Consider the following 13022-nt stretch of genomic DNA (forward strand, 5'->3'; position numbering starts at 1 on the left):
AGTCAATTAACTGAGTAAAACCTTTATCTTTATATATATATATATATATATATATATATATATATATATATATATATATATATAAAAGGAAAGTGATACATATATCACTTTCCTTTTATTTACTTTTTTTTCGAGCGAAACAAAAAATATAAAAAAAAAAAAGATTCACACTTATGCGAGTGAAGATTAGATTTAATTTAATACTATTAAAAATAAAAGGTAATGTTAATAATAAAAGAGAATGAAATGGAAAAAATGTGACAATCCGACGACGACCGAGCAATGAAATGTATTATTTGTTGTTGCTTTTTATATATATATTTTTTTTTCTGAAATAATAATCTCATCAATCAAGCTCTCCGTTTCTGTCTTTCTCTCTGCAAAATTTGAAATAATAATTAGTCGATAAAAATAATGTCAACGTTACATAATCAACGGGGCGACATTTACGATAAGTTCGCAATAGGCTCAATAATCGTCGGGATCTCACTCTTCTTTTTCTTTTTTTTTTTTTTTAAAGCTTATCTTGTTTATTTTATTTAAATGAATTCCTTTATCGTGAAAACAAATGCCGACTTTTATTCGTAATAAACCTAAAAGAAGAAAAAAAGAAAAAAAAAGGAAATAGAAGTAAAGAAAGAAGAAGAAGAAGAAAAAAGAAAACAAGAAATAAAAAACGTTTGAAAATTTAATTGAAATAAAATTCTTCTTTTCAAAGTTCTCATAACGAGGTCTGCAAAAGTATACAAAAAAAAAAAAAAAAAAAATCTAGATTATAATATAAGTAAAGTTGGCATTAGAAACTAACAAACGTTCATAGTAAACGGTTAAATAAAATCGATAAGGTTAATTAAATCACGTTTAATACTAGCTTTCGTTCGTTTGAACGTTGAGCTACTTTATAGAAAGACCCACGTTTACGTTGTTCACTTTTAAATGAAAGAAACTAGTACGTAGAAAGACAGTCACGCATATACACACAGATACACATTTACACATAAATACACACATTTACAGACGTAAAACATATACACGCTCTCACGTTCGTGCGCTTATAATCTCTCAACGTGGCTTTTCGCTGAACAAAAGCTCAACTTTTCGACAAGATTAACGTTTTCATTTTTCCTTTTTTTTTTCTCTTTTTTCAATTTTCCGTTTCTTTATTTTTCCCGCCAATTTCTCGGCTGACACAATAATACGGAAATATAATAATAGTAGTAGTAATAATAATAATGATGATGATGATGATAATAAATTACAAAAAAAAAAAAAAAATCATTCGAATTATGATTGAAATCGTTTTTTTTAGATCAACGTGTTGGAAGATCAACGCGTGTTGTTTTTTTATTTCTCTATCCTTTACTTTTCTTTTTTTAGAAATAGAGTAGAAAATCTCGATAAGAAATGGCGCGAATTTCGAATAGTTTAAACATCGTCATTCATTTATTCACTCAGCTATCCTTTCTCTCCCTCTCTCTCTTTCTCTTTCTCTTTCACACAGACACACTTTCTCACTCTCTCTCTCTCTCTCTCTCTCTTTCTCTCTTTTGTCAGCTGTTCTCGTTCTCATCCTTTCCGATCACACACCGTCTTACTTCGCGTTCGAAGAAATATCGTCTCGCACTCGAAGAACCAAAATGAACTATGAACTTTCAAGTATCGAGAACTTTCTTAGGGATCTTGGTTACACTTTGGTCCCTGGGAATGCCAATGTTCTATAAGTTCAACTTCTCGAATGGGACTATTCGTAAAGAGAGAACACGGATTGCGGAGTCTGAAGATAAGCAAAAAGAAAAAAAAAGAAGAAGAAGAAGAAAAAAGAAGAAGTAAGAAAAAGAACAAAACAAACAAACAAACAAACAAAAAACAAGAAAAGAAGAATAAAAAGAAATTTTTTAATTTTATTTCCAACGTAGGATCTTTATCTCTTTGTTTCTCAATTATTTCAAATTGACCGCTCGCTTGTCCTTAACAAACAAATTATACCGTATAAAAGTTCAATACGAATTTTAATAAAAAACAAAAAAGAAAAAAACAAAAACAAAAAAAAAGAATAAGTTTCTCTGATCCCTTTCCGAACTATTTCTCTAGAAAAAAGAAAGGAAAAGAAATCAAAAAAGAAAAAGAAAAAGAGAGAGAGAGAGAGAGAGAGAGACAAAAAAAAATTAACAAATTCTATAGATCGCTCTCGACAACAATGAAATTGTTTAAAAAAGTTGAGTCTACCTCTTGACCCTTACAGATAGATTATCTTCATATCTCTTTGCTTTTATTCTCTTATTTTCTTTTTTATTTTCTTTTTTTATTATTCTCTTAAAAGAAGAGAAAACAATTCGGCGAAGAGCCGACGAAACACGAACCGACGTTCGGAGATTCGACGAAAGGGTTGTTCGCGGCTAGGATGCTAGATGAGTACTGAGGCACGTCATCGGTTGCCGGTTTCCAACCCCCCTTCCACTCTACGTGCACCACCACCATCTTTCTCCCTTTCACTCCCTCGTACACCCTCGTACACCTTCGGCAAACGCGCATACCCACGCAACTGTTGCGCCCACGCCCATCGACGATCATCCCTTAACATTTTTCCCGGTCCTCTTCTTTCTTAATCTCTCTCTCTCTCTCTCTCTCTCTTTCTCTCTCTATATATATATATTTTTCTTTCTTTCTATTTTAATCGCACGGAGCTGATCTTAAAAAAAAAAAAGTAAAGTAAAATAAAATAGAAAAAAAAAGAATAAAGTAAAATTATTTCAATGCGTACGACAATCTTTCCTTTTCTTTCTCTCTCTCTCTCTCTCTCTCTCTTTCTTTTTTATCTTTTTTCGTATCCTTAAATTTTTTTCCGAAATTTATTACGACTGCTCTTCGTGAAGACGAAGAAAATATTTATACGTAAAGATCTGCATACGAATGTGGATATTTCGTTCCTTTTTTTTTTTTTTTTCGTTGGGTTATAACAACGAGCAAGACTTCGTAAAGGGTAGCGGATATTACACTACGACATAATTAAATGGAATGAAAATAAAGTATGCGTTTCAAGGTATAAGTGATATTTGTGAAAACTAATACATACATGAATATATATATATATATATATATACCCATCTTTCTCTTTTTTCATATTTTCTCTTTTCTCTTTTCTTTCTTTTTTTTTTATAAAAAACAAATATTTTGACTAAAATAATTCGATGAAATGAATTTTATCAATATATTATATCCAATATACGTACATAAATAAATCCGTCATCAAATCTAGGGTATTTGCACGAACGAACACACATATTCGCACCCTTTAATTTTATTTTATAAACGAGGAACCGACGACGATTGAAACAACGACTACGAAACATTTCGAATAACGGATACTAATTATTTTCTATCGGCGAGGATTCCAAACGCTTAAGTTCCAACTTCGTACGGGCTTATCCTTCTAATTAATTGACCCAGATTTATCGGCGAGCACAGAGTTTCTCGGAGTTGTCTCGTCGCGACGAGTGACGTCGTTGTTGATTTCTTCTGAAAGATAAGTGTCCTCGAGAAAAAGAGAAAGAGAGGGAAAAAACAGAGAGAGAGAGAGGAAAAAGAAATTGAAATAAAAAAAGTGAATGAAAAAAAAAAAAAAAAGAAAAATGTCCGAGATAGTCTCCTAAATAAATTTTATATAGGTACATGACTACGTATGTAAATTTTCTTTTTTTTTTCTGTATCGACGATATAAACGAATAGACCGGTTGATATATAACAAATACTGGAATTTCTGGATTCTTTTTCTCCTTTCTCTTTCTCTTGAAAAAAAAAAAAAAAATAAAAAATAAAAAGATAGAAAAATCACTACGATCTGCGATTACACGAATTTTAATTAATCAATTAGCTAATAGGAGGAAAGTTTTCGGGTGATAATCTAATCGATGGAAATTGACGAGTCCGTTTTCTGTCTCTGAAACAAGATTACAAAACCTAAAACAAAACAGGATTAGCTCGACTAATCTACATCTATACGGAATCCTTCGTAACGCAGAAGGATATTGCAAAAGTCAGTAAAACGTAATGGCCACTCTGTCGATCAACCAATGGGCGTCGCATTGGACTTTTCCAATCAACGACGTGTAAAACAATTAACGAGAAATCTCGTGTCGTTCACTATATAACAGAAGTAGAATTAAATTATTTGCGTGGATAAAAAGAAAAGAAAAGAAAAGAAAAGAAAAGAAAAGAAAATAATGAAACTAAAAAGAACGTCATCTATTTCCCGATATATTTTATTATTATCATCTTCTTTCTTTTTTCTTTTTCTTTTTTCTTACGAACGATATACGCACGATTTTGAATTGTTTATGAAAAAAAAAAAAGAAGAGAAATAAAAAATGATATTTTTGTACTGACTTTTATCGCCCTTACGAACAACGCATTTCAATATATAAAGTATATATAAAGAAACAAAATAAAAAAAAAAAAAAAAAAAAATGAGAAAGAAAGAAGCTTCCTTTAATTAAGGCAGAATTTAAGAGATATAACAATACTTAAATAAATCAAAGAAAAGCATTCGGTATGTGTAGATCGACGAGTAAAAAAAAAAAAAAAAAGAAAAAAAAATCGTTACGAATAGTCTAAGCCCCGGTATAAGAAGCTTAAGCCTCGAGATGGTTTTTAACTCGAAGGGGGAAAAGAAAAAGAAAACAAAAGAAAGAAAATACATTTTCCCATGACTTTTTCTACTTCGTTCTCTTTCTATACACAGATATATATATATCCCTCTTACTTCGCTATATCTCCCGTTCATCTTCGTTTCTCGAACTATATATACCACTCGGATTTAAGGGTAGTACTCTGGACTAAAAGAGCCCCCGGGTATTTCTGAAAACACTGAGAAAAAGCATGTCGACGGACAAGGCCAAGCCTTTCTATCTATCTCTCTCTCTCTCTCTCTATCTATCTCTCTTTCTCTTTCTATCGCTCTCTGTCGCTCTCTTAATTTTCACCTTTCTTTGTAAGAAAGAGTTGTTCTTTTCTCGTAAGAAAGGCATCTTTTATAAGACAAAAACAGAGGGTGAGAGAGTGGAGAGAGAGAGAGAGAGAGAGGAAAAGAAAAAGAAATAGACTTCTCGAGAGTTTTAAATTTCGTGTCGTTGGACTTTATGTGGAAACTCGTAGAACAGTGCACGAGTAAAAGAGTGTGTCTGTTTTATGTAACCATCATTGTAAAAACATAAAGAAAAAAAGAAAGAGTGAGTGTTTTCTTCATTTTACATTTATTTAATTATTCATTCAATTAATTAATTAATGATAATGATAATGATAATGATAATAATAATAATAATAAGAGAAAGAAGAAGAAGATATAAAAGAATATATAATACTAATTATAATAATAATAATAATAATAATAATAATAATAATAATAAGTAAAAGATAAATAAATGCAAACTAGTTTTCATCGTTTCGTATTTTTTGAATCTAATTAGCAATGAATTAATATTCTTCATCCACGTTTGTCTATTTTTTTTCTTCTTTTTTTTTTAACCTTTCTCAACCTTTTGTGTGTGTGTAATTCTTTTTACAAAAAAATGTACGCGAAAGTTCGACGAAATTTAATATGCTAATAAAAGGGTCAGCTTTCCCTGAATTTGCATCGACTCCCTGTTTTTGCCGCATATAGTTATTTCCTTTAATCAAGAAAAAGATAAAATTGCCTTTTCCGTAGAACATATCGTAATTCGCGTATTAATTAATCACAATTCTCCTTTGATCATTCATAACATTCTGTCCAATTTGTATAGAGTCATCGTACAGAATACTAATGTTAAAAAAGAAATTAGAATGCAAGAAATAAATTATAGGTAATAAGAAAAATAACAATATTGATAGTAAAAATTAAAATATTAATAAATAATAATATTAATGATGATAAAAAGTAATATTAGTTGGAAAAATAACATGAATTTATTTTGCAAGAATTTGTTTATAAAAATTGTTTATAACAAATTGTTAATTAATTATTAACAAATACATTAGAAAAAAAATGAATAGAAAAAATTATGCCCTTTAAAATGACGTTCGAATCAACTCTCTACGATCTTTAATTCCAAAGATATGCCCACGTGAATGATTATTAATAATGTTAAAAAGAAATAATTTTTTCGAAAATAAACAAAAACAATTAGTTCATTAATTATTTATTAATGTATGTAATTTTATAGAACAATCGCAATCTATATTCTCCTTTGTACAAAATAAGACTAATCATGTTTGTAATTTGTTTATAAAAATTATTTATAACAATTGTTAATTATTAACAATTTGTTATAAAAAAAATAGAGAGAATTCTATCCTTTAAAATGGCGTTTGAATCAAGTCTCTACGATTTTTAATTCAGGAGATATTTTCATATATGTAAGTGAAACGCGTTTACTACGATTCATTGACCTACATAATTTCATTCAAATTGGCTCGGTGACACACTGACCTATATAAATTCCGAGAATTTACGCAACCTTACTACTACTACTACTATTATTACTACGAACAGCTGTACTATATGAATTATGAATGAAAATCTTTCGAAGGCGATATCTTCGGAACGAAAAGTCGTAGAAACTTGAAAAAACCACCGTTTTCACGGGAAATTTATTCTTTATTTATTTAAATATTGCAATAATATCGATATAATAAAATCGATTTTGTTAATAACTAAAAATTCGATCTTTTTTTTCCTTGTCTATTCTTTCGGTACCAAAGACGCAAAACTACGAATGAGATCATTACAATTTTTATTATATTAAAACTTTATATTGTTTAATTAAAATAACAAATGAGATATTTATTAATATATTGCGTTATTATGCTACGAAATTTAAAAATCGAAAGACTTATCAATATTAATTTATTGATGCTCTTACAGTACATTTTACTATTAGTCGTATCTCTCTAAATTTTTATTTAACAATATTTAAATTAAAATATTACTGAAATTAATAATTTTTCTACAATACATGGGTTAATACTTCGTTATAGAGAATATCGAATTGCATCGATCAATGCAGCTATCGATGGAAGCATACAAAAATATATATTAAAAAAAAAACAAAAAAAAAAGAAAGAAAGAAAGAAAAACACACACGCACAACACACGTACACACAGTTGCCCTTCATATGATCTGTGTGCTTACAAAAAAATTATTACTGTCATATTATAAACATGCAGTTCGTACTCGCCCACTCCTTCGTACCATACGACCTTTATAAAGAAAGTTTTTTCATAACTCTTAAAAAAAAAAAAGGGAGATATTCAAAACGATCAGAATTATTGTCCCACCTTATACATCTACAAAAAAGAAAATAAAAAAACAAAACAAAAAAAAATACATATCCTTTGTATACAAATTATATACCAATTTTTTTTTTTTCTTTAACATGCTTCGTGATTTAGCTAATCGGACACACCCACGTGCGAGCCTATTACTTTATTTGTATTCAACGAAGAAAAAAGATAGGGGTAGGGATAAGATACGGGTATGTGGGTGGGAGGAGGGAGTGAAGAAGGAGAAGACAGCCCATGAAATTAGAATGAGTATCACGAACGAGTATGCTGCAGATAAAACCTGCTGTTCAACACGAAGTCGGACCTTCGATGGTTTTCTATAAAAGAGGAGGCAACGAAACGACATCGAAACAAACGTACGAAATGTTTCGTTCATCCTTCCTCGTCTCTCTGTTCCTCGTCGGACTCGTTTTTTCGACGATCGTTTCGGCGATCGACGTTTCAAAAACGAAGAAAACGGATATCAGCTTGACCGAAAACGACGTTGTGCCGAAAACTCAACTGGTGAGAGAAAGAGAGACAGAGAGAGAGAGAGAGAGAGAGAGAGAGAGAGAGAGAGAGAGAGAGAGAGAGAGAGAGAGAGAGAGAGAGAGAGAGAGAGAGAGAGAGAGAGAGAGAGAGAGAGAGAGAGAAATTATTATTGTTAATATTAATAATAATGTTTTCTTTTTTTCGTTTGTTTTTTCTTTTTTTTCTTTTTTGAAGTTACGAATACGTCGAAATTGATAATAAGTCGATAATTGGAGGAAAAGAAAATATTTATCATTAAACATTTCCGTTCGATGTTTAACCAATAAGTAAAATAATAATATATGTGTATTAATTAATTAATTAATTAATTTAATTAATTAAGTCGATCAATCGATGGAAACGAAATATTTATCATTAGTTATTTTCGTTAGTTATAGCCCGATGTTCAGCTAATAAACGAAACGTATTTTAATTGATTCTCTACAATCTAATTTTTCTTTTTCGAATCTACATGCAAATTATATGATGTGAAAGTTGCATCGTACTTGTGTAAATATATATATGTATGTGTTTATATACATGATATATATATATATATATATATATATATTTATTATTAATTAATGTTTTCTTTTCGATCTATATAATTAATTTTATACAACACCTTGAAGACGATTCATTCGATATTGCATCACTACTCTCTGTAGAAAAAGAAAAAGAAAAAAAGAAAAAGCGAACAAAGCTCGAAACTCTCGTTCAAAATAGAAAAAAGATAAATAAATAAATTAATAAAAATAATAAAATAAAATATATACTTTATTTCTCTGTCCTTTTATAGAAACAATTAGTACCATCAGCTGACCGTTCAACGACGTTCGTTGGAGATGTTTCTGCAGGTGGTAGATATCCAAACGAAGTTGTCTACAGGAGAATTCTACAATTCGATAATCCAACAGGAGGAATCCATAGTTTTTCGATGACTTTGAGCGTACCAAATGGTAAGTTTCGATCGAATCTTTACAATTTTACGACGTTAGAAAGTACGTATAGAGTGTCTTAATCAAAGTTAACAGACTCGTCGTTCTACGTAATACTTACGCGACGACGATCGGCGTAAAAATAAACGTTGAAGGCTTTCGAACATGTTTATCCTTCGACGTCGAGTCAAACACTGTAGGTTTCACTCTCAATGTCACTCGTACATAAAATACGTAATCACGTATACTACGCTTTCTCTTTTTTGTTTATACTTCGTCTGTGTACGATACTTTGAATGAAATCTTAATAACAAAATATATATATATATATTTTACTAAATGTAAAACATAATATTTTAAAATATAATATATATATTTCTCCTAGAATATACTAAAATATAGTGAAAGTTCATATACGTATCTTTTTTTGATTTGTTTTTTTTTTTTGTAAGACGAATCGAAACATTAAATCAGTTCGTTTGTTTGTTCCTTTCTTTTTCATTTAGGTATTATCAATTACGTGAATATCATGAATAATCAGGGCAGCTATGCAGTTGCCTGCATCGACGAATCAACACTCGAATCATCCAAAGTCATCGTACATTATCGCATACCAGCCAGCAGTACTTCGTATTTGATGCTCATAGTCGCGGCTCATTAAAACTTTTAATTAAATTGATTTAAGTAATTGACTAAAGTAAGATATTATTTTCATTTCATAAAATATATCAATGAAATAAATTATTATTATTATTATTATTATTATTACTATTATAATCTGTGATGATAATAAATGTCTAATTAAGTATACATTTCTATTTTTAATCCATCTAATATAGATTCTAAACGTACTTGATTCATTTATCATTATTAACGTAATCTAAGCGTAAACAACGAAATATCTTTTAATCGAATTTTGTTTAACTTACGTACGAATTTATATACATAAATACGAATGAACGAAGAATGAAAATCGAATCACGAAATAGCACGCAATATTACGTGGACAAATTCTTTTCGTTCAGCTGAAATTATGCATACTTTTCGTTGTACAGAAACGGATGTCATACTTGTCGAACACGAGAGGAATTTTACAGGTATCCCGATTCGTAATGTTAATTAGCGACGAACGTTTCGAGAATGGAATGTATAATTAATCGAATCGACGAACGTTCGAATGTCATCTGATTATAGGATAGTCAAATAGCAATGTATATATATCCATATATCTATATATACGATATCTCGATATCATCATTATCATTGTTATTAATATCAATGTAAGGAATAATATAAGATCATTATGTGCATGTTCTTAGAAAAGAAAAAAAAAAGGATAATCCTTCAATATTTTTTCGAATTAAATCGATCAAATCGACGAAGAAATATTTATTAATATATTTGATTAACGAGAAACGATATGTATGGATTTATGATATATATATATACATATATAAATAAATAAAAAAAAAGAAATTATTAAGGAAACAAATTCTGTTGATAAATCTCCTAGTAAATTTATTTCGTTCTCTTATTCTCCGACTGTTTTATTCTTCGAAACTGGAACGCACTCACCGCCTTCTAGAGTTCGGAATCCAGTGAGACAAGACCGCAAATTCTTGTGCTTTTAACTAACTTAAGGACTAAATTGTCCCAGCTAACATAAGATTTAGATAAGGCACGATACTCGACGAGAACCTAAACGACGACGACGACGACAACGATGACGATGACAGTGTGTGTTGAAAAAGAAAGAAAGAAAGAAAGAAAGAAAGAAAAAAAAGAAAGAAAGAAAGAAAGAAAGTCTGACCGAATTATACGTCTTCACACTTCATAAAAAAAGAAAAAAAAATCAATAAATAAAAAAGGAAATGAAAAAGCTACTTGTCATTGTATTATATGTGTACTCAAATTGTAGAAGAAAGTAGGTGACCTTAAAAAAAATATATATATATATAATATATAAAATATAATATAATATAATATATATATTTGTTTATGCGTGTATATATAGACATATATTACATCTATAATATATTATTCATATATTACATATATGAATAATATAATATATAATAGACATATATCTTGATTTTTATCTCAAAAGAAGTAATCTTTGTCATCTAGTCATATCTCGTTATTTCCACTTCGAATATACATCAATTTCTTTTCGAATCAGGATACACATTTTCTCGTTGTAAGTTTCGTATAAGAAGAAGAAAAAGAAGAAGAAGAAGAAGAAGAAGAAGAAGAAGAAGAAGAAGAAGAAGAAGAAGAAGAGAAAGAGAGAGGAAGTACGTAAGTATAGTAAAAGTTAGTCCCGAAGGAACATCTTCGACTATTAGAGTTACTAGCAGTGTTCCTCGGAGAGACGTACTTTACAGTGAGCATCGATAATGTTGTCTGGTGGTAATGGTGATGATGGTGGTGGTAAGAAAGTGGGGAAACTGAGGAGAAGGAGGAAAAGGAAATCGATAAGTTGGAACATTAAAATTGTTTATATAAATATCTATCTACATTCTATAATTCAAATATAATTCTAATAATAAACGCTATTACTCTCATTTGAACAATTGCGTGATAAAAAAAAATTAAAATGAAGCAAAATAAAATATCCCCCCCCCCCTTCAAAAAAAAAAAGAAAAAGATGTAAGTATTCAAGGACGATCTGGTACGTACGATAAAGCGATAAATAAATAAAAAAAAAAAAAAAATAAAAAAGAAGAAGAAGAAAAGAAAAAGGAAAAAAAGAGAAAAGAAAAGAAATAAAACGGACACAAGTGGATGATATGCAGAGAAAGAGACTCACAATCAGGAGAGAGATTTAGCCGCTCGGAAACAATGCGACAACGCGTACAAGGAATAATTACGAACGTGTATCACGTGTTAATGGTAGTAGTAGTGGTAATCCAAATTACAATGCACACGCGCGCAGGGACTATTAAAGCTACGAGCGAGTTCACTTGGATGGTGTGAAAGGCGGAAAAGTACGAAGCTTTCTATCTCTATCTCTCTTTATCTCTCTATCTCTCTATATCTCTCTATATTTCTCTATCTTTCCTTCTCACACATATATATACACACACACATACACATACACAGAGAGAAAGAGATAGACAACGAAAGCATACGTATAGATCACGATGATGCATTTTAAAGTAAATTGCACTTTCGACAGTAGCTTCGATGATAGGTAATAAGTGAGTATATGCACCGAACGATACTTTTAAAAATCTTAAAGAACTTTCGTCGTTCGATCGATTATCGATAATTAAAGGAAGATCATATCCCTCTTCGTGTCCTTCGAATGAAACTTTTACTTCATTAAAAAAAAAAAAAAAAGAAAAAAAAGGAGAGGGAGAAAGAGAGAGGGAGAAAATGCTTTTTAAGCTTTCGTTGTTCTTAATACGACGAATTTTTCAATTTTCTACTATTTTAAATCCCTTGTTCTGAGAAAATGAAAGAATGGACTCATATGTATATATGTGTGTATGTGTGTGTGTGTGTGTGAGAGAGAGAGAGAGAAAGAATATATGCACGATATCCTCAGTATGATTAAAGTTATTCCAATCACGTGGATCGTTAAGTCTTGGCATGAAACAATTAAAAGAAAATCGTGGAAATAAAAAAAAAAAAAAAAGAAAAAGAAAGAAAGAAAAAAGAGTTAACGTGTGCCAAGAGATAAAAAACATAAATAGAAATTTTTATACAAATTTTTATTCATCTACATATCTCGCTCATAATTGCTTTCCTTCCTATCTTTTCTTTTCTTTTTTTTTTTTTCGTTGTTGTTTTCTTTTTTGTCGTTTCTCATTTTATTACGTTGTTTTCTTTTTTTGTACTTTTATTTATTTATCTTTTGCTTGGTCGTTTTCTTTGAACTTTTTTGAACTAATAGTGGGGTAACTTAAGCGATGAGTATACGTTCCGTATCAAGTAAATTTTGTTAAGTATTAGCCTAATTGATCAGACAACTTGTCATGTTATATTACTCCTAAGTATGTACAACTACTTCTACTACTACTACTACTACTACTACTACTAATACTACTACTACTACTATTACTACTATTACTTTTAGTGTTGCTCGTCAAACACGAAACCAAACTATGCAACTTGTATCGTCATCCCTTTGGTATTAAAGATAGCATTATAGAGGAAGTTGAGAGTTCTTTGGGATAATCCTGTTACGAGTCAATTTCAGTATCAAAAATAAGTAAGGTGCTCGTTTGAGGAAGCTTTAATCCTTAGTAAAA

At 29.9% G+C, this 13022-nt stretch overlaps 2 protein-coding genes across 6 annotated transcripts in view; one reads left to right on the plus strand and one right to left on the minus strand.

Annotated features, from left to right (window-relative positions):
• Positions 1 to 13022, minus strand: part of LOC127066822 (uncharacterized) — a 71554-nt gene that overhangs the window by 45551 nt on the left and 12981 nt on the right. For 2 of the 5 annotated variants that reach the window (XM_051001017.1, XM_051001012.1), the window contains exon 1: positions 2227 to 2606. The exons of 2 other annotated variants lie outside the window; for them this stretch is intronic. The gene's annotated coding sequence lies outside the window, so the exon portion shown is untranslated. Of the gene's footprint in view, positions 1 to 2226; positions 2607 to 13022 lie in introns of those variants that run through there. One more of the 5 variants, XM_051001016.1, reaches the window with a different exon arrangement.
• LOC127066862 (uncharacterized) lies at positions 7568 to 9576 on the plus strand. The gene is made up of 3 exons (XM_051001098.1): positions 7568 to 7822; positions 8628 to 8787; positions 9273 to 9576. Exons 1-3 carry the CDS (start codon positions 7583 to 7585, stop codon positions 9425 to 9427), a joined length of 555 nt encoding a protein of 184 aa, XP_050857055.1. The 5' UTR covers positions 7568 to 7582; the 3' UTR covers positions 9428 to 9576.

Source organism: Vespula vulgaris, chromosome 10 (assembly GCF_905475345.1).
Source record: "Vespula vulgaris chromosome 10, iyVesVulg1.1, whole genome shotgun sequence".
In the NCBI taxonomy this organism is placed as follows: Eukaryota; Metazoa; Arthropoda; class Insecta; order Hymenoptera; family Vespidae; genus Vespula; species Vespula vulgaris.

What these genes read in the sequence shown, in the direction of transcription:
- LOC127066862 (XM_051001098.1), top strand. Translation starts at nt 7,583, where the DNA reads ATGCTGCAGATAAAACCTGCTGTTCAACACGAAGTCGGACCTTCGATG. An exon ending in TTGTGCCGAAAACTCAACTG is followed by an intron (nt 7,823 to 8,627) that starts GTGAGAGAAAGA and finishes GTCCTTTTATAG; the next exon opens with AAACAATTAGTACCATCAGC. An exon ending in GACTTTGAGCGTACCAAATG is followed by an intron (nt 8,788 to 9,272) that starts GTAAGTTTCGAT and finishes TTTTTCATTTAG; the next exon opens with GTATTATCAATTACGTGAAT.